The sequence below is a fragment of the Hylaeus anthracinus genome, unplaced genomic scaffold, assembly GCF_026225885.1.
Source record: "Hylaeus anthracinus isolate JK02 unplaced genomic scaffold, UHH_iyHylAnth1.0_haploid 12002, whole genome shotgun sequence".
Classification (NCBI taxonomy): Eukaryota; Metazoa; Arthropoda; class Insecta; order Hymenoptera; family Colletidae; genus Hylaeus; species Hylaeus anthracinus.
The window spans coordinates 3189622-3210496 of NW_026534349.1; the positions used below are offsets into that span (position 1 = coordinate 3189622).

The following is a 20875-nucleotide window of genomic DNA, read 5'->3' on the forward strand; positions in this document are numbered from 1 at the left end:
TAGGTTGTCATTAGGTTACAGCATCAATGTCTAAGAAATTAGATCGTCTATTTATATAAACACCGCCAGAGAAAATAATTGAATGCAACTCGCGAAAGAAACTTTTGGGACAATCTAATATTTCGATTTATCTCTACCATAGTTCCATTTCTAACACTTTTCGCCAGCGTAAAGGTAGTTGTTCGATTTTCCCTTTTTAAAAAAGCCCTTCAATTTTTCACCAAAAACCCGATACATTCACGTATGCGAAAGCCTTGCAAGATCCACGAGCATTCGGTCGCGTCCTCTCCTCGTCGGACGTGTAATCCGTCGAGCTCGTTTCGCAAGAAGTAGAAAATTCCGGCGTTTCGTCGCGAAATTATTCAAGATACCTCCCCGTCGCGCGGTACGTGTAGCCGAGTCCAAAGACATCCGACGCCCGGCGTCGTTCATCATAAAAGCGGGCGGCGGCGCCGTCGCTGAACATTCCTCTCATTAGTATGTCCGACTCCCTCGTTAGGTTCCGCACGTAACCTTTGCGTCGTAAATCAAATGAATAATTAGCCACGGAAGTTCGCGAGCTCGCTTACCTGAATAAACAGAGACAAGTCGTCTCCTAACAGCATGTCCCTGCAGACGTCTTTAGCAGTGGTATCCAGAGTAAGATAGACGAGGCTGCTCTCGATTCCCGTGTGTATCCTGACCCATCCGCTTCCTGTACCCACGTCCACGCCGACTCCCGAATCCCAGGAGGAATTAAACGTCTCCTGCAACCTGGCCACTTTCGGGCTTCTGCTCCCCGATAAAGGGCTGTCGTTTTGTATCGAATCGCTGCTGAAGCTGTCCATCTTCTCGCCCGACGTTTCCGCTCCGTTCTGGCCCGTCTTTTCGTTATCGAATCTCTCGATAGTCTCGTCGAGATTCTCCAGGATCTCGTTCTCCAACGCTGTTGTCTGATCGATCGCTGGGCTCTCGCTACCTTCGACAGGCCTGCCGGCGTCCCTGTTCTCATCTCCCTGCGTTCCATTGATCGTGTCGCGAGCTTCTTCGTCCTTATTCGCCGATACCTTCGACGTGCACCGAGGACGATCCCCCTCGTCATCGATTTTCGCTTCGTTAGAGCGATTGGAGTAGGTCTCCGGGTACAATCTGGAGCTCCCCAGGCAATCCTCCTCGTCCTTGATCGCAGCGCCTACGTGCCTCCCCGACGAGTCGTTCGCGTAAAAGACAGAGGTCCTTCTTTCGTCCTTCCTCGACCTGGACGAGTATTCGTTTCTCGCAACCGCTCCGCCTTTGTCGTTTCTCGGCTCGTGGAAGCCAGGCTTCACTGCCATGATGAAGTTCTCGTTATCGGGGAGAATCCTCGACTTCGAGAGGGTCTTCGTCGAGCGTTTCTTGTCCGACGCGTCACCGCGATCCTTCGATCCCGTCAGCTTCTCGCAGTGGTCCTTGGAGAAGGTGAACTTGTTGATGTCCAGCTTTCGCTGTCTGAGCGAGTCCTGGCACTTCTGGACCACGCACTCCGCCTTCGTCCTGCTCTTACGCTTCGGTTCCGCATAGACGCGATCCTCCTTCCTGGATTCCTTTCCATCGTCCAAGCCCGCACGACTCCTCCCTGTTTGGTCTTTCGGAACAACCTCGGTGCTCTCCTTTCCCTCCTTTCGCTTCGACTTCTGCTGGAATCGCTCGTAATTCGCGAGGATCTTCTGATTCAATTCGTGAATCAGCTCCAATCTCTTCGTGATCGAGTCGTTGGTCTTATCGACCTTCTTCCTGCCCCATCGGTTAGCGGCCTCCTCGTCCTCGTTCTTCGCGGATTTCTGAGCCTTCGCGACGCCTGGCAGCTGCCTCCTCTGCTTTGGCTTCCTGGCGGACGAGCCGTCGCCTGGGATTCCGATTTCGTACTTGGAGTCACTCTTGATCACGTTCGCTTCCTCCGACGATCGCTCGATCACGTCCACGTCGATCGACCAGGAGCCACGACGTTTCTTCTCCGGGTCCTGTCGAAACCCCGACACGTTCATAAGCTCTAGGCTGGCCTTGACGTTTCTGGTCTCGCGACGCTCGTTCCCGTCGTCGTTCGTCCCATCGATCCCCGGCTTCCTGCGATTCTCGCTAAACTCGATCCCCTTTCTGACGTCCGGACGAACCGACAGACCCGTGCTGGAACCGCTGCTCAGGCTGATCCTCTCGTTCAACTCCCAATTGATCGCCGACCGTCCCTTTGTAGCGGCCACGTTCCTACTAACTATGGGGCACAGACCCAGCTTTTGATTCAGATCTTGTCGCGGTATCGCTTGTCCAGCGGTGTTTGCACTCGCGCGTACCTTCAGACCTCTGGTCGACGACAATCTGCGGGACCTCCTCAGCTTCCCAGCCGTGTTGGACATGGTTTCGGCGCTGGACTCGCTCGCTATCACCATCCTGATTGCGAATTATTCGAGCTTCGCCGACGCTCCTCGAGCTGCGTATCACGATCGTCTTTCGCGATCATCGTCTTCGCGTTCGGTGGACTTTAGACATCGCAGAGAGTACTGTCGAACGAGTTGCAGCATTTTCATTGAGCGATACGGACGATACCGTGGGCAGAGGTGTTACCGTTTGTCTGAAAGAATCAAACGAGCGATGGTTAGAGTACCGACAAGGTTCGTTCGATAGTTTGCGAAGAGATACGACGACTGTAATATTAATAAGTAATACATTCACGGTATTTTATGTTTTATGTTACATTATCGAATTGTATAGGATCCATTTTGCACTATCAGTGTCTAACTAAGTGCAAGTCTACAAATTTCTTTTCAAAATACCATCGTTATTTGGTATTGATCAATTGATGGAAATTTCAGTTCGAAATCAATTTTAATCTACCATAACGAGTGTCGTCAATCGAACGGTAATTGCAATCGAATATCAAACGTAAGGGAAACATTTGCGAGTGGAAATAATGTCAATTCGTTGCGTCGTGTCGCGTCGCTATCATCACGATCAATCAAACATTTAATTGATAATACGTATTTGACGGTGAAAATTGCGGGGGATTAATTTATAATTTTCAAGAAATTACTCCCGCGGCTGTGTGCTTATTAGAATATTTATCGCTGCGGAAATGAATTATGACTGAGCTGTTTTGCGATCATGAATATGAAACGCGTTAAATGGTAGACCAATCGAATTAATCTTTCTGAATGTTAACGAGATGCAACTGGGAAAAATTTTCAGTAAACGAGATGGGCGAGATCGCAGCCCTTGGGAGGTACTTGAATGAAAAAGGATATTTTTTTTCCTCTTTTAGCGTCTCGGGAGATGCTTGGAAGACAATGACACGAATTACCATTGTTTCTCGAGACTCCTAAGAGGCTGTCGCCAAACATGGAAACTTACTACGCAAGGCACTAATTTTGCCTACGGGGTATGCAACTGTAATTAGACGCCGCATTTCATAGTGGAAACAATTTTGTACGCAACACTGATGAATCGTTTAAGCCTGTTGGTCTATAGTTAGCTTGGATTCGAACAACCGAGAGACCCAGGATGAACAAACGTTCGTTTTAATCCAGCGAAGGCTTTATTTATTCCAAGACCGGACTCAAATTTTTATTCGAGCACCTTTGAAAATTTTTTTGTAGAAAGTAGGATGATTTCGACGATTTACTCGACAAGGCCTCAGCCGACTTTGTTTATTCAAACGAGCCTCGTAAATCTCCTTACCTTCGCTTCGATAAATACCAAACCAGGAGAATATAATTCCTACTCTCGGTAGGTTTGCGCGCGTTTAGAGAACCGTTTTCACCGTTTCGAAATGTCGCGGGGTACCACCTTCCAGCGTGGTTCTAAACACATGTCGAATTTACCGCGGGACCTGTCGCTGACAATATCGCCAATAGACGTAATTTGCGACCGCTCTAATTCAAAACGAGTCGATGCAATATAAAATACACGGAGCGGAAGGCACTAAAAATAAACGGTGTAATATTTTCCTGAATTTCTCGCTAGGACGTCGATGGCGGGAAATATCGTCCCAGTCGATAACAGTGACGAGTTTCAAACCGGAGGAAGAATGAAGGGTAACAAAATTTTGGAAAAATGCGAGCGCATGACACACGCTCCGTCGAACAGGATTTTCGGAGCAGTCATATTCGAACGGTGGCATTTGTCTTTTGATTGCCGAACGTATTTTCATTCTGTATTTCGCGTGTGAATTTACGCGGAAATTAATATTGACCGGCTGGGGCATTTTTCTGGCCGATCGCAAAACGAACGCGAGTTTTGAAAAATGATCTGGACAGAAGTGACCCCCGTAAAGGTATTTCTTTAACGAATTTGATTCGATTTTATTTCGAAGCACGTGACTGAAATTTACTATTTTATCGTGTTTTCTTCGTTTCTCTAATAAGCTATTAATTAATATCATTTTGCATGTCGGTGGAGTTCGTTAACAAATTTCCAGCGATGTATATGAATACCGGAAGCGTGTGTGTTAGTATTTGTTTGGACAAACGTTACATTCATTCCATCGTGCTGTTCCACGACAATCAACCACATCGATGCTTCGTATTTCGTATTCATCTCTAAAATCAATACGCGGTTGGAACGATCATTCGGCTCCTTTTACCCTCGTTTGGTAAACAGCAGAATTTGTTCGATAGTACTGCAACAATTTTGTTTATAATTAACTCGGCTTAAAAGACCGTCATTGTCTGAATACAACGAATATTTTCATTTCATTCTTTCGATATAATTCGCTTCCGAGGTACAGACACGTCGATAACAAAGAAGCTACAAGATGCCAGGAAATGCTAACGTAATCTCTCTTCGACTCTACCCAGCCAACATGTTCCGATCCCGCACGTTGAATGACAAATTACGAATTTTGTTCGATAGCCGTGCGCGATTCCAGACTTCTGAGTAACGGCGTACGTGACGCAATCAGCACACCGACGGAATATTAACGTCGACGTTGATCGAGCATCGAGACCTGGGGTCTAACAATGCCCAACAATGGCCTACCTTGCCCGTGCGAGTCCCTCCGCTCGTTCATTCAGACTCCAAAACACTTGACATAAATGTCGACTGCCACTCACCTCTTTCGACGTCGATAAGACACAAAGGAATTCGATCTTTGCGAGAGGCTCCCCAATCGCACGTTGTTCCACTGCCACAGTTACCAAGGACACTGGTGGACACGAATCCCTCGGGGTTAAACCCTCCAACCACACTAAACACTCTGAAACACCAAGCACTGGAACATTTTATACGATGGTGACATTCAAAAATGATTTTTTTACTATGAAGCAACAAGGCACAAAGTTTGAAGTAAAATCTCGAAAATTGGTATCTCGTATACGACTATCACCAGAAATAAACAAACTTCGATTCGTCGCACGACTTACGAAGACGCGAACCTAAACCTCGATCACTTCTGCAAGAACCTTTCCGAAATATTTCTTCGCACGTCACTGAACACTCCTTTGACACACGTCCACAGATGTAAAATTCAGTCGTTGACTCCGAAAGGAGCAACCGCACCGTCGCTAACGAGAAAACCCACGTGTTACCGAGGCACCAGTCGCGGCTAAAACATCCGAAAGGTTTGCAGACCGGCGAGCCTAATGCCCGAACTGCGGCGAGTAGGGAGACATCGCGAGCACTGGCCGGGCCTGCAGGATTGTCGTGTAGCGTCCGACATCATGAATATATCGTTCGGCCACCTGTCCGTCTCTCTACCTGTTGACCGTGCTGTACGTCGTACGTCGGCCATTCACCAGACAAGGACGGCGTTAGGGACAATGAAAACGACAGGAGGGGAGCACGAGGTGAGGAGGGACGATTAAGGGAGTAGGAGACGATAGGAAGAAACCGATAGGACGGGAGAATTCGAAAGTACGGGGAAGGGGGCAATACTACGAGGGGAGGAAAGAAAGGGGAGAAGACAGCATCTCTGTTCCACGTGCTCGATTCACGTGGTTATACAGGCTGTTCAAAAAAAAACTATTCAATATTTATATGGTACATAGGACACACTGTACCGAGTAAAAAAGCTTCGATAAACGTAGAGAGGCCAATCGTTTCTGAGATGTAAACATTTTTCTTTGTTATTATCATAATTGACTTTACTACCGAATTTTCGATGTTTACGGAAGATTTTCCACGTGCCCGCCTTCCATTTCTACGCTCGCTTGGCATCTTGTTTTTACAGTATCGAATGTTTACGTCTCAGACGATTTCGACCTATGTTTACTAAAGCGATTTTACTCGGTAAAGCGTGTCCTACATGCCATGTAAATATTGACCGGTTTTTGAACACCCTGTATCAGAGCGGGAAGAGGGCGGTGGGAAAGGTGCTCCCAGCTGCCGACCCTCGACGAGGGAAACCATTGAGAATGATGCACTTCCGTCCTCTGATACACTCTTCTTTCCGTTCCGATGCCTTGGATTAATTTCAACCCGTGTTGTACGGTACGAGGTTTTTTTTTTTAAGGCGATCGACCGAACGCTGCTTCGACGTTCGAGTCGGTGAATGTCTGTTGTTCCTTTCCTTCTCGAGTGTCGATGTTATTGCGTGGCGAAGCGTGCCTCCTCATTACCCCCCACTCGCGAATTCCTCGAACGCGGTACGACCTTTTGTTATCGCGACGAGAGAATGCATGTACACAAACAGTGGCTCGCTGTAACCACTAACCTCTGTCTCCTCGACCAAACTCGGTGAAATTTCAAGTATTCGCACTTTACGCTTCGATAGAAAATATAGACTATGTAATTTGAAGAAATAGAAGCTCCAATCGTTACCAAGGATCGATGGTTAGTTATGGTAAACGGTGAGAACGTTAAGTGACAGACACAGCGTCAGGTATGTCGACGATATTGTATCAGGTGACAGATATAGATCGGAATATATATCTGAAATTCCTAAGAATATCGCACAGTGTATCTTAGGCAGATGGTTCCATCGCGTAATTAATCCGGCTATTTAAACATGGGTTAATATTGTAACTAAAATTCAGCAGGACGCCGCCACAAATATGAATCAATGAGTTTGTTTATTTCTGATAAAGTAACGACCATCGGCTGTTATTTGAAAACGTTAATACGGTTTTCGGGGTTAATTGGGTCCCTGGCAAACGAAAATTTATGGACAAAGTTTCCGTCGAAATTTTAATCGACACAATGGGCGACAGGTATATAATTTACATCTTGCGAACGTAATGTGTTGTTGCGTGGGTGATTAATGGACTCCCCGTTAATGAATTGAATAATTAACGACCCTGATGAACTGTAATTTTCACGCTGCGTACAATCGTAGGACGATAAGTTCGTCGGATAGAGAGAAACGACTAATCCCAGGCCAGGAAATAAACAGAATTTTAATTCGCCCAAAGCAGAGAAAGAGAAGAAGAGAGAGATATCGCTAATCGAAGTTAGCGTTTTCCCAGAATAAAGTTTTATGAACTCGCGAATTCTTTCTTTCCTCTTTCTCTGGGGAAAATAACGGTGTATTATTTCACACTGTTCTTGCCAGAAAGGGAAAGACTTTAAAGTGTTTCAAGCTGGGAAAAGCTGACGATTGTATGCCATTTTAGGCCAAAGAAATTAGTTTCGATACAACGATAAGTGCAATTGCCAAACACGATGCTAACATAAGCTCGTTTTCTATGTTTGCTCCCAACTGAGATTAGAAAACGGAAAAAGATTCTGCCGGGAAGAGCGTTGGCACTCGACCAAATAAAACGATTATCGATCCAGGGATTTCGTATTCCGAGCATAGTCCTTCGGCTCGTTCGTTCCAACATCGACGGTAATGAAATCTAAACAAAGTACCAATATTTCAGCGCTGATTATCGCGTGTCGGATTACGGTGATAGTTCATTTTTACGTCGATGCATATTTTCCCATCGTCGCGGTGAATAATATTCGCGTAAGGATCACCGACATCGGGAAGTCTGATGTTTCAGCTGATTAAAGTAAACCGAAACCTTTATTCGCGCTAGAATTAAATGCGAAAGCTATCCTCTCCCGGGGTGGGGCGACCCACATTTCTGTTTACTTTCTCTTACATTCCTATTAACCGTAGCATAGAAAAATTTCTAAGCGAGGATTTCAGCGAGCGTTTCGATTACATTACGACGGAGATTGGCAACATTTTATTCGAACGACGGACCGCGAATGAAACCGGTGTATAGCAATTCATTCGTAGTATTCATTCATTCGACAGCTAAATATTTATCTCTTGTGGACAATTTTTGTTTTGCAATTTAATTCAATAATAATTTAACGCAATATATCCTGTCGAGGAAGCGAACATGGCGATCCGGTGCGCCCACAGAGATCCAATTCAGACCAGAAATTCTACCGAGAATTATCATGCGTTTCGCCGACTGCCTTCCAGAAATCAACAATACAACCTTCCTTCCATGCAAATCTGAACCGCCACGCATGCACGACTTTTCCCACGAATCCTCTTCCCCGATTCAACGTGCGTGTCCAACTTTTCTGCCAGGAAGTGGCCGAAGGTGTGTCTTGGTCACACGTGGAACCATGTGGTGGTTGTCGAAAAACGTTCCTTTGAAGACTATAATCCACAAGCAGCATCAAAATCTATAGAATTCTTCACAAATGTTTCGAATTTGCAAAACACGGAGTTTCATTTTAGCAAAATTAACGGCGTCGAAACGTTACACGTCTTAATTATATAATCTCTCTGATAACCAATAATACTCGCGAGTTGGCTGCAGAAAAATGAATCCTGCCCATAAATGGGTCAAGTAATTTCAAGCCCTTTCCTGAATTCAATTAAAAAATTAATATTTTCCGGTGTGTAGATCCTACAGACCTACGACGCCATTTTCTCGTCCTCCTATGGCTCAAACATTAATTAACCACAAGATTGTACGCCTCTCCTCAAGTTACCATTGTACGTACAATTACAATTTGCTCGTATAAGTAGTGTCACGAATTGTCCAGAAGCGAAACAGAGATCGTACCGACTTATCCGAGATGTACGTATATTCGATGTTAAATCACGGACCGTCTACCTCGATAAATTCCCTGGCTGGTTCGCTTCAAGGGAAAATATAGCCCTGTTCCCGGATCACCCGGTGTGTACGTCGAAACCGAACGTAGCCGTTGTAGCTGGCCATACAAAAGGGTTTCTGTGCCACGTGTCCCTGTATAGACGTTCCGACACGCGAGGAAACTGGTGTCTATACCGTGTATACCGAGGTCCGTCGGTGACGGGTTAATGCGAACCGCTTCGAAACTTGTTGCGCGAGAACCAGAGTGTCCCTTTTGTGTACGTGGTTCCGTGCGATCGCGAGGAGAAATGGGCGGATCGGTTCTTGGGCAGGAGCCGGGCTATGAATGCAAAGCGACGGATTCCGCTCGTCCGGAAACGCCGCACGATACGCGCTTACCCTGCGACGACTGAAGTGGGTCTTCTCAATGAGGACGTTGAAATTTCGCTCGGAGTTTGCTTGGAATCGGTCCGAAAGGCGCGGAATTGGCCCGACTGATTGAAGGGACGACGGCGGTGCGGTTTCCGAGACGTGCGGGTTTGCCACTGGTGTACACGGTTTACGCTTCGACGTGTTCCTGTGGGGAAGCCTCACGATGGTCTTAGAGGGTTCTCGAAATTGGTTTCAACTATTCAATGCTACCACTGTCCATCCAACATTGACAAACATTTTCAAATGTTGTTATTGCTTCGACGTTTGTATAAATATGTAAATCCAATATAGAACAACGACGAGAGCGAAAATATTTGGCAACGTGTTCTCATTTATTATAATTATTGAAACAATATCGTGCTAGCCCATGTAATGTATTATATCGTACAGGCAATGTATTAAAAGTTCGAATGAAAACTATCAGAGTCATGTAAGACAAAGTAGAAGAAAGACAGAAGAAAGAGTGGATATATCGTTTTATTTAAGAAGAACTTTGAGTAAAATAACTATCGTATACGGTTACACACATTATTAAATAAAGGGAACAGAGTCGTTGTCCGCGATATCGTATTTCGTCATATCGTATAATGTTTGTTTACAATCGAACAGAGAGCAGGAGGCGAGAATAATACGGTTCGGTGGTTTTTGCTGTTTGGAATGCGAGTGTTGGTAGGGAAAAGGTCGCGATTCGTGAAAATTCGTGTGGGAGAGGAAGAGAGGGAGCAACCCCTGGGGTATCCTTCAAAGTAACATTCAGTGTATTTGCAAAATCCCTGTGGCCCGTGACGCGTGGCTTTAAACGACTCTTTTCGTATAAGAACGCGTTACTACGTTCTTATCGGAATTTCTGGGACTATTTTTCTTGCGCGGACCGTGGAAAGCAAAAACCAATGAAATTCGTATACTCGGGTCTGAAAGGCGGACTTTGCGGAGCGATATCAGTTAATCGCGTTCGACGACTCTGTCCTTTGTCAGTCACCTTGGGACGTTCGTTACCGTGACATGTCTACGGGTCGTGGTTCATAGTTTACACATTTATACATCGTTCTATCGTTTCTTGTATTTTCATTCGCGAGTGCAACAAATTCTACAGTTAAAACAATTAATGGTTGTACCCACAGATTGACCAGAAGGAAGGGAATCTGTACAGAGGACTACATGGACAACCTTCGAGTCCGGTATCCACATGAATGTAAGTGATATACAATTTTATCTATCACGTATTTTTGTTTAAATTCTCAGATGTCCAATATGGTATTTATTTTTCCGTTTTATTTGTTCCAGGGACCAGTACCTGTGCCTGAAGACTATAAGGGTGATATTGGGTTCTGCAGATATTACTGGTTGGTGAAGGCTGCGTCAACGACACCAGGGGACAAACTCCAAAAATGTAAATGATTCTCAAACATTCAAAATGTTATGTCTGATATCGAAAGCTCACGCTGGTTGCAAATCATGGTTGTGATACTAGCGATGATGATTACTAGCTTGTATTTAGTATCCGAACAATCCAGATTATAATTGAACACATAACATGTGTCTCGTACTCTATGTTAACTGATTCTATTCCTGGTATCTATTCCAAATGATAACAACCTTTTCATTTTATACGCTACATATTTACAACATTGATATTTCAAAATATATTTTGTAATTTTTGTCTTCGCCCTAACGATACAAATTTGCGATATCCAGCTTGAAAACTTTATTATTTTCGTCGGTAAAGTATCTGTCGGTCGCGTACGTGTTAACAGGTCGGTGAGATACGCGAAGTAAGAGGAAGTCTTCGTTAAATATACATAGAAACTTCCATAATTTGTACCGTGGTTGAGGAAGAACCGAGGCAGAATTAATTGATCGAACATTCTCTACCCGACGCGTCGTCGATCGGAACAAGAAACGCTCTTCCAACGCCAAGTATTTCCATCGATTAAATAGCATCGCAATTTTTACAACAGGAATCGCGTTGCTTTTTCTCTGTTCATCTTGGAACGATTAACTTCTTCCCACCGTGATTATTACGGAAACGAATACCTGCTCGAAAAATGTTCGTTTAAAACCAGCCCGACGTAACAAACTCCCCCGCATTTATATGCGATAAATGCAAATTTCATAAATTCCCGTGCATTTAGCTACACATTATGTTCATTTACTGTGTCTGACCAACACAATGTTGCTCGTAGGGATTATTCTCGCGGAAACACGGTGAAACCGTCCATGTAAAAACGTCACGACCCGGCGTCCTATTAACTATCCAAATTATAAATTTCATGCATGAGCGATCATTGCTTTTTTATCGCGAACATAAGCGAGGGTCGTTACGGTCTCATCAAATCCCAGATATAATTCATAACGACCTCTCGTTCCCACTCGTTTCTTTGCGAGTCGTTTGACCAGTACCACGAGCGTCCAAATTGGCGGAAATTGTTCCATTACCTTCTGAAATAGCGTAATATATGGAGATACTTGATGTAAATAGAATAGGGGAGCGCTGCAGCTAAAAAGAGAAAGAAAACCGTGGTACCGACGTAATGCTTTAATAAGCGAACTAAAGTTTACTAAAGTTTACTAAAGTTAATTAGAAGGTTTGGACAAACGTGAAACTTGTCATTTTCTATGGATAAGAGTCAGCATAAGTGATCGACGAAAAGTACGAACGATTTCTGTGAAACTTTGCGAAAATACGAATGGTTCAAAATGATCGTGCCTCTGGATAGAGCACCACGGTTGTTTTTCTCTTTCTAATAGCGGGACATTTCCACGTAGAGTCAGGCCAGCGTCTGTCCTGCTCCGTCTATAACATCTCCACGGTAGCCACGGTATTTCGAGCGAATATCCGCGTATACTCTAGTCAAAATTCGTTACGAGACAATCGCTCGGACCAGAATATACACAGAACAAAAAAAATAGAAAAAACGGAAAGACGCGCTTTTGTTTCATCCGACAAACTCCTATAAAGTCTTGCCGTACTGGAAGGACCACTCACAATGGCTGCACTCCTCTAACCCACTTCCGCGATCTCTTCAGGCCACAATCCATGTCAACGTGCAGTATTCGGGGTATTTCGTGGCGCGTCCGCGTCCCCTTGTTTCCCTTCTTCTTATTGTCTCCACCCCCGTTACCGCTCCTCTCGCACCAGCCCTCGCCGTCTCCTCTGCCGTAATTACAAACGAAGCCAATTAAAGCGGATGAGCCTAAATGGCCTGGCCCCGACGTTTGACTGCGCCCGCCAAAGCCAGGACAATGGGTTTGACAACGATCGCGTCACTTCCGTCCTCGTTTCTCCTTTACCCAAGCAATTTGCTCTTCGTCCCCTTCCACGAGTTGGTTTTAGCGAACTTCGCGTGGACCCCTCTTTGGACTCTGTTCCTTATTTCTGGAGGCCATTATTCGGCTAGGAATCTTTTGGTTGGGAATTGTTGCTTATGCGAGGCTTCTGTATCGACGCGTTAGTTGAAAGACGCGTTGACTTGGAATTATTACGCATGTTAGATTTCTCTGTCGATGCCTAAGGCCGATCGCACACGGGCGCAACCGATTTGAAAGTACTGTTGCAAACCGTTCGCGCTATTTTTTACGTCTACTCCACTATCTTTGTTTTATCTAGATCCACGGTCGCGTGCAATTAGTTTCAGAGTGGTTTGAAACCGATCGGTTGCGCCCGTGTGCGATCGGCCTTAATAATAATAATTGAGTGGTTCTTGCGAAAATCTAGATTCGGTCATTCCTGTAACCTTTTTCGCTACTGTTACTATACGTACCGTTGATTATATACTTTCGCGTTGGTATTAGACAGTCCTACAGGCTAACAAAATTCGCTCCTATTCTCCTATCTAAAATTATCGAGCGGGGAGTCCTTGTTCTACACTTTCACACGATCCTTGGAAGTCGACATTATCACAAATGAACATGTAATTTGCTTGGTGCCCCATAGTTACCTCAAGCACCACCTCCAATTACCATAGGCGTGTAAGGTCAACCTGTACCGCCCGCATAAGAGACTCTCCCCGCGTCACCTAATCGTTTCGTCTCCCTCTCGAATTGCGACCCCGCGCGACCTTCTTTCGATCAGGGCTTGTAATCCGACGGAGTTCACGGGAGGATATCTAATCGATCGCGGCACTCGACAACGGCCTCCGGATTCTCCCAATTTCACGGCCTGCACGATTTACCAGTTACCAGCGTGAAATATCGGAAAACTTCCCGGGAAGATTACCGACGCTGACAATTTATTGGGTCCGCGTTTTCGGAGACACCGTCTGGTTACCGTCACGGCGATCGACCAATCGAACGCGCATTTTCCCAGCGATATCGTGCCCTTTCTTCTCGCAACGTACCCCTGGCTTCCTAATGGAGTTATCGACAGACGTGTTACTCTCGGCCCCTTCCAGCCGAAATACTGAATATATGTCTTTGGACGATTTTGCACTTTGTCGCGCGTGGATCGATATTTTAGAGATGGGATAGGCCCCCGTAGCTGACCTCGGTACCTTCTAGGTCGCTCGTGGTTGAGCTCGGTACTTTCTAGGGTCTCCTAGCTGAGTTCAGTAGTTTCTAGGATCCCGGAGCTGAGCTCAGTAACTTCTAGGCCTCCGTAGCTGTGCTCAATACTTTCTAAGCCTCCTGTAGCTTAGCTCAGTATTTTCTAGGCCCCCTGTAGCTTAGCTCAGTATTTTCTAGGCCCCCCGTAGCTAAGATCAGTACCTTTTAGGCTCCTCGTAGCTGAGTTCAGTACTTTCCAAGCCCCCCTAGCTTAGTTCAGTACTTTCTAGGATCTCGAAGCTGAGCTCAGTAACTTCTAGGTCTTCGTAGCTCAGCTCAGTACTTTCTAAGCCTCCTGTAGCTTAGTTCAGTACCTTCTAAGCTCCTCGTAGCTGAGCTCAGTACATTCTAGGTCGCCGTAGCTGAGTTTATTACCCTGCAGGCCCCCATAGCTGAACCTAGTACCCTTTAAGTTCTCATAGCTGAGCCTGGTACCTCCTATGTTCCTTCCAGTTTGTTAGCTTAGATTTCGTTTCGCCAAGACTTATCTACGTTTTAAAATGTATTATCCTCTGTACACGTATCTTCAATTTTACACTTCGTCGCGCGTGACTCGTGTAAATCAATGTTTTCGATCGAGTCGTCGTAAATCTAACACCCTTCAGCGCTTGTTACGTAGTTTTCCCCTGTACGAAAGTTCCGATTGAACGCTGGCTTTCGCGTCATCCCGATTGAAACGTATCACTTCGCTAAAGTGATAAGGTTTTTCGAAATAGTGGTTTATTAATCTTCACATGACAAAGCGTCGTGGTTGATTTACGCGTACCGTTTCCCGTGTTCCCGGTTGCCCTCATTTTATTTGTACCGTATTTATCTGCCTCTCGATGAGCCTTCCGCGTTTGGAACTCTTTAATTAAACCTGCCCACTAAGCATTTTTTCCTTCGTTACTCGAGCTCTTTAATTAAACTTGAAATGGACTTTCATTAAGGTAACGTTGTTTATCGTGATTACGTAACGACGAAAGTATTTACTACGATCCTGTTCCCTTCGGCTACCGGTCATTCTTTACAGCGGACAAATTTTTCTAGACGCGTTACATCAGACTATATTTATTAGAATATTTTTTCGTTAGAAATTTATGTTCATGTGTAATTCCCGTGTGCTGTATCGGATAACATAACTCGAAATTCGCGTTTCGTGTTTACCAACGAGCACAATTCTAACCTTATCTCCGTCAATTATTGAAACGCACAGCAGCTTAACAAAAACCGTTCATGTCCGGGATTTCCATTTTGTTTCCGTTATGCGGGCATCGAAAGACATTAACATTCAGCGACCATAAATAAAGATACATCGTCGACGATAACGGTTCGAAAAAGTGGGTAATTTCGGTGGGATTCGTTTCGTTATTCGTGACAATATGCGCTTTAGAGAAGCTTGGATAACTCGCGACCAATATTTCCTGGCACGCGGAGAAGAGAGATTTTTCGAAACAAAAAGTAACGCAATAGTTGAAGTAACATTTATTCGATTCGTTATAGAAACATTTGATATGTATCGAATCCTGTCTAAGAGGCGTCTTCACTGGTCGGTGTCGTGCCTTTTAGACGTCGATTCACCGTCTGCACGCGTTTAAAATATTTGTCGCTCTCAGTGGATCCAGAACGATAAATTTCAAATAAAGAGGAAAAAAGTTTGCTCGATTCGAGAACAATCTCTATCGTAAATCCTTCTTGTCTAAGTCTACGTTTTCCTTTTTCAACTGTCATAATCCGGACGCGCGAGGCCCTTCCGTTTCGGTACCACCCTCCCTTCGTTCCACTCGAGCGAAAGCCGACCCACCCCTTCTGGGAGGGTTCTTAATAAAATCGGAATTGTTAAGCGGCTCATTATAATGTGAAAAGGAAACTTCCAGCGCGGGAAACCACGAGACGGGGACTAGCAAAAATTTGGTTCACGCGGTTCTCTCCTCTTCTCGATCTCGAATCTCTCGTTCTCGTTCGCGGATTCGGGACATCTATGCTAAGGCAATTCTACCTTCTCCAAGGGCAAATATTTGTCCCCCGCGTTTCTCCGCGTATGAATTTTTACGCGATCCCGCGCCGGTCCCCATTTTAAATAAAATTTGAATGCTAAACGACATCAGCCACTCGGGACTGAATAACAAGACTCGTGTCCTTTTTTCTAATTTTTTATTTTAATAAAGGGGTGAATATCAAACCTGTACCTTCTATAGCTCTCGAGGAAAATTTACCAACAACGATTTTACTTACAAAATTTGCTCGTTAAATTCAAAGAGCATCGAACTCGATTATCGTTCATAGTAAAAATTCATAGTAAAAATTCATAGTAAAAATTCATAGTAAAAATTCTCCCCTTTTTAAATAAAATTTCAATGCAAAGACGTCCGCATATTTTTCTCCTACCTTCTGAATGTAACAAGTACACAAACATCGATAGTTTCCGAAGCTCGTAAAAATCACTCTCCCCTTTAATATCTCCATTCGAGAAACCAGATTTCGGTTTCCATTCGCTGCACTAATTGCTTTTCAATCCCGCCAGGTTTTATTTCTCTCTAGGAAACACTCGAGGAACTGGGGTATCAAACGTCTCGTTGATTTTCAGATATAGAACAACAAGAATTGGTTCTTCAATTTTCGATTCTCCGCGTTTATTCTGCGCCGGAACTTTCGGCCGAGGTATATCGATTATATCGCGAAACGGTGGCTCGATGTGAAAGGGTTTGGCGATGGTAGAAAGCTTTCGACATTTAGATGAAGTTCAGTCATCGGAATTCCACGATTCTTTTATTCCCAGCCACGCTGCGCCCCTTTCATCGGCGGTTCCTTTTCCCTCGGTCTCCGATATCGGAATACTTCTCCAAGATTTTCGTCTCTCTCTCTTTTTTTTCTACTGCATTCGCGGTTTAATTAACTATCGAACCTCCTTCGACCCTGTGGCCTTGTTTGTTAACTCACAAGACCGTACATATTTCAGAAATAGATACATTTTTGGTAGCAAACACTGCTAAATTCCCCCGCCACTTCATTTACAACAAAATTATTTACTTTTAACAATATTCCTCCTTTGAACTAAACAGTTTCTGTAAAAACATTTTCTCGATAACTGTAAACGAAACAAACCGTTGCACTTTTCCTGTACGCATCCAAATAGGAAGTAATCATATTAATAAGAAAATCATACCTGAAAAATGCCACGATCATCCCCTGAACATCAACAGAAGACGAAGCAAACAAGTATCATTTCCGAAGAGGAACAGCCAGCTACAACCTTAACGAGATCGACTCGAGGTACCGGTATCGAGCGAGGAGTGTATCGATCGTAGCTCGCGAGTCGTCACGTACGGGTAACGAAGACACGCAATAACACCTGTCGCCTGTCTCGCGAGTTCAAGTACACAGCAATTCCTTTTCACTCTCGACATCGATGCGAGCCCGGCTTACGGATTCCGTTCGTCGTCCCGCGGTATTACCTTTCGTAGTCCGTCAGCCGTTACGCCAGACGCATAGTAAACGCCGAGGGTCAAGAATACCTAAGCGGACGAACGCCTCTGAAAGAAATTGTCAACCGTTCCTCGAATGAAAAGAGGGAAACGCCGGACGACGACGATCCGATGCCGAGGGAAGCAGGAAACGCGGAGGAATCGTCGAGGAATGCCAGAGTCTCGTAGAATTAGGAGGATATATCTGAATCGGAGAATACCGATCTGTTTGGCTGAAAAGGACGGAGGATTATAAATTTGATTCTATTTTTTGTAAGAGTGATGCATCGGTCACGTTGTTGTCTCATTGAAGCAAGCTGTCGCAGTAAACGAGGAATGGAAAACGTGAGAAGATGGGTTCATTAAAGGGAAGAAGTTAGAAAATGAAACTTGGAGCTGTGGTAGCAGGGTTCTAGATAAAGAATGAAAGTGGTTGCATAGAAAAATGAGGTCCGTACAAGAGATGAACGAGGAAAGGATAGAGTATATTTCAAGAGAAGGAATATAGAGGCCATTCTGCCTTATAATTCCAACTGCTCTTCTATTACAGTACGAATGAAAATGTTTAAACACAAAGTGAATATATACTCCCTGAAGAAGTAACCTGAACATTTACCTTGACAAAATAATAACCATACTACAGTTAAGCCTAGTGGAGATGGCGCGCTGCCAGAATCCGTGCAATAGGGTCTGGCGATACCCAGCGTTCGATTCCATCGAATATCGAATAAGAAGCCCCTCCGCTGGATAGTAACATGTTAATGCTGAACTAGACGCGGATTAAATTCGATTCGCTGGCGTGTAAACTAAACAGGATCGGATTAGAACGACGCTATCAACATAGCCATCGAATACACAAGGAATTATTGATGGGACTACCGGCAGGATTGATTTCTATCGCCGTCTACCTCCCATCGAAACACTATTTATGCCGACGAATCGCTCTTCCAGAAAGACCTGCTTCGCGGGGAAAGGGCTGTTTAATTGGTATTTGAAAAGTTTGTCGCGTACGCTGTGAATGGAACATGGAGCAATTTTTTAGAACGATCGTTGCAGATTTACATCTATCGTGTGCTGGGATACGTTTGAACTGAATACGGTATGGAACACACAACTAAGTATACGAAACGAAGAAGTCCGAATCACAGTAAAACACGATCGTGATAAATGGCACAAACGTACGATACGACCGTGTATTAACCCGTTCAATCCGACTTTTTTTTTCTGTTTATATTCTATTCGTTTCTCGCTAATGGTTTTTCTGCAGGTCTCGCTTGTAATTTGCCAATTATAAATATTCACTGGGATTAAAGTCGAAAGGGTTAAAGAAAGAAGTCTACGCGAAATACTCAAGCACGGAACCACCTACGATAAACAATTCAAGAAAACACATTTACTTACTGCTCGCAAACATTAATTAACCGTACAACAGCCAACTCCACCTATGACCTAAATAGGTACACAAGCCTTAGAAAATAATCGAGTCCGAGGGCCGCCCCGACAAATCTACCTCTGCAAAATAATTAAGAGACGCGACCTTAACGAATAGCGTAGCCTCCGTCATCGAGCCAGGAACCTATCGACAAATCACCGTCGGACGAACACGCAGCTTTCGTCCTATCCGAGGCTACCACGGCCGGCAATAAATAAACGCTCGGGTCCCGGCCGACGTGGACCCCTGTTCGCTGATATTTCCGCGGAAATAAAACGATTTCACGCATCGACGTGGAATTTTTCGCCTGGCCGAGAATCCCGTCCGACGGCGCCATATGGGAAATCAGTTGGGTATTACCAGCAACGTTATAACTGTACGGGTTGCACGTTGCACCGGTTGCACACCCGTGATCGCCTTGACAGAGAACCCAGCCATGCCTGCTTCCTACGCTGCGAATGTGTCCATATATATATATACACGTGTGACTCCACGGACCACCCTGCGTGTTGGACAGGAAAAAATATGAAGCGAAAGGAGTGGCCGGAGAATAGCTTCCCACGTACGAAAAAGAGGCGCATAAGGTGCTCGGGGGAGGGGGGGGGGGGGGGGGGCGGCGGCGGCGGTAGGGTCCCACCTTTTTTTCCGTGCCAGCGCGGCTGTCGCCAGGGTTTCATTTAAAAAATTCCTCCCACGATGCTAACTGGCGCATTCGGGCAGGGAAAAGTTCGCGAAATATATTCCGTGCAATTTGTAAGTGAAGAGGTTGCAGCAAAATTTCTCGTCGCCGAGGAACGCCGAGGAACGCCGAGGCGATTTAAGAGCCGTGCTCCTGGCTGGAAATTGCGATTTCTTTATCATTTGTTTTTTTTTTGTTTTTTTTTTTTGTTTAGGAGAGGGCATACGCAGGCAAGAAGTACGTGCATAGGTCTTCTAACGAAGCACCTTGAAGTATTCTTTTTTACGTTTTCCGACTTGGGTCTGTGGGATGTTATTTTTTTCGAAGAGGTTGACTCTTGTTCAACTTTGAGATTTTGGTTTTATTGCGCTACCAACGCCAACGGGAACATTGATAAATGAAATGTCTGAATATTTTTAAGGAAAAATGGAATATACGATCCCCCTTGTTTGGGCATGATTTACGTCTACGCAAAGGTCAATGCAGAGTGGAAGAAAGACAAAGGCGTGCAACGTTTTCGCTGCACCGGGAAAAGGAACTGGGACAAGATTTATTTGTGCAGCCTCTGGGGGATGCCGCGCGTTGCCCCAGGCGAATGTTTTAAAACATATTATACGTTATAATTCGTACTACAACGTTCTAAACTGTGCGCGTTGTAAACCGTGAACGTTATTCTTCTAACGAAAATATTAAAAAAGGTGCATGTAAATGTTTGCCTTGCATTTTTGGTATCACAGTAACGGTCTTTGCTAACCGAATTACAGCAACGAATGAGTATTCCTTGGAAGAACGCAGGACGGTGTAAAATATTAACAGGATCAATTGGAAAACCAGGTCGAATTCGAGAACTGGTCGTGCCTATTTTCGTTATTGTGAAAGTTCCATCCACGTTTTATTCAAAACTCTGCAGATAAGTTTCGTACTTTGAGACAGAAAGTGGATATTTATGTCGCGTTTTCATGATTATTGTAAGAGTACACGGGAATCTAAGGCTTTTCCTGTGTATTTGGGCCGTGCAGGTTTTATCATGCGTTTCAGTGCATTATGCACCGGATCCCTAGACGCTGTAAAAAAGAACGTATACGGATTTGAACGCAAAGCCAAGGAACGCCAGCGCGAAAAATGGAGAAAGGCACGGCACTGTTTTACGAGCAACGTTGTTCCTTGTTACCTAAGCATTAACAGATGCTGCGATTTTAAATACGCGTGGCAATTTATAACTGCGGTAGAAAAAAATTCATGACAAATAAAATAAACGACGAGAAAAATTCACGACTCACGATTCATTCCTGTGATCATTTTTACGAGTACCAGTAAGAAAACTACGAAGAGCACTCTTTCCATAGTCTCCTAACGAACT

At 44.7% G+C, this 20875-nt stretch overlaps 1 protein-coding gene and 1 long non-coding RNA gene across 4 annotated transcripts in view; one reads left to right on the forward strand and one right to left on the reverse strand.

Moving 5' to 3' along the window:
• LOC128891530 (PH domain leucine-rich repeat-containing protein phosphatase 2) overlaps positions 1-9468 on the reverse strand; it is an 83800-nt gene extending 74332 nt beyond the window's left edge. Inside the window, exons 1-2 of one of the 3 annotated variants that reach the window (XM_054151076.1) lie at positions 9387-9468; positions 570-2584 (exon numbers count right to left, since the gene is read on the reverse strand). In XM_054151076.1, coding sequence (XP_054007051.1) covers positions 570-2402 — 1833 coding nt within the window. In that variant the 5' untranslated portion in view covers positions 2403-2584; positions 9387-9468. Of the gene's footprint in view, positions 1-569; positions 2585-5060; positions 5602-8957; positions 9030-9386 lie in introns of those variants that run through there. The other 2 variants (XM_054151077.1, XM_054151075.1) reach the window with 2 other exon arrangements.
• The window catches only part of LOC128891549 (uncharacterized), a 150952-nt gene that overhangs the window by 78482 nt on the left and 51595 nt on the right, over positions 1-20875 (forward strand). Inside the window, exons 4-5 of the long non-coding RNA XR_008460859.1 lie at positions 10541-10611; positions 10704-10809. This is a non-coding gene — a long non-coding RNA (uncharacterized LOC128891549). The remainder of the gene's footprint in view (positions 1-10540; positions 10612-10703; positions 10810-20875) is intronic.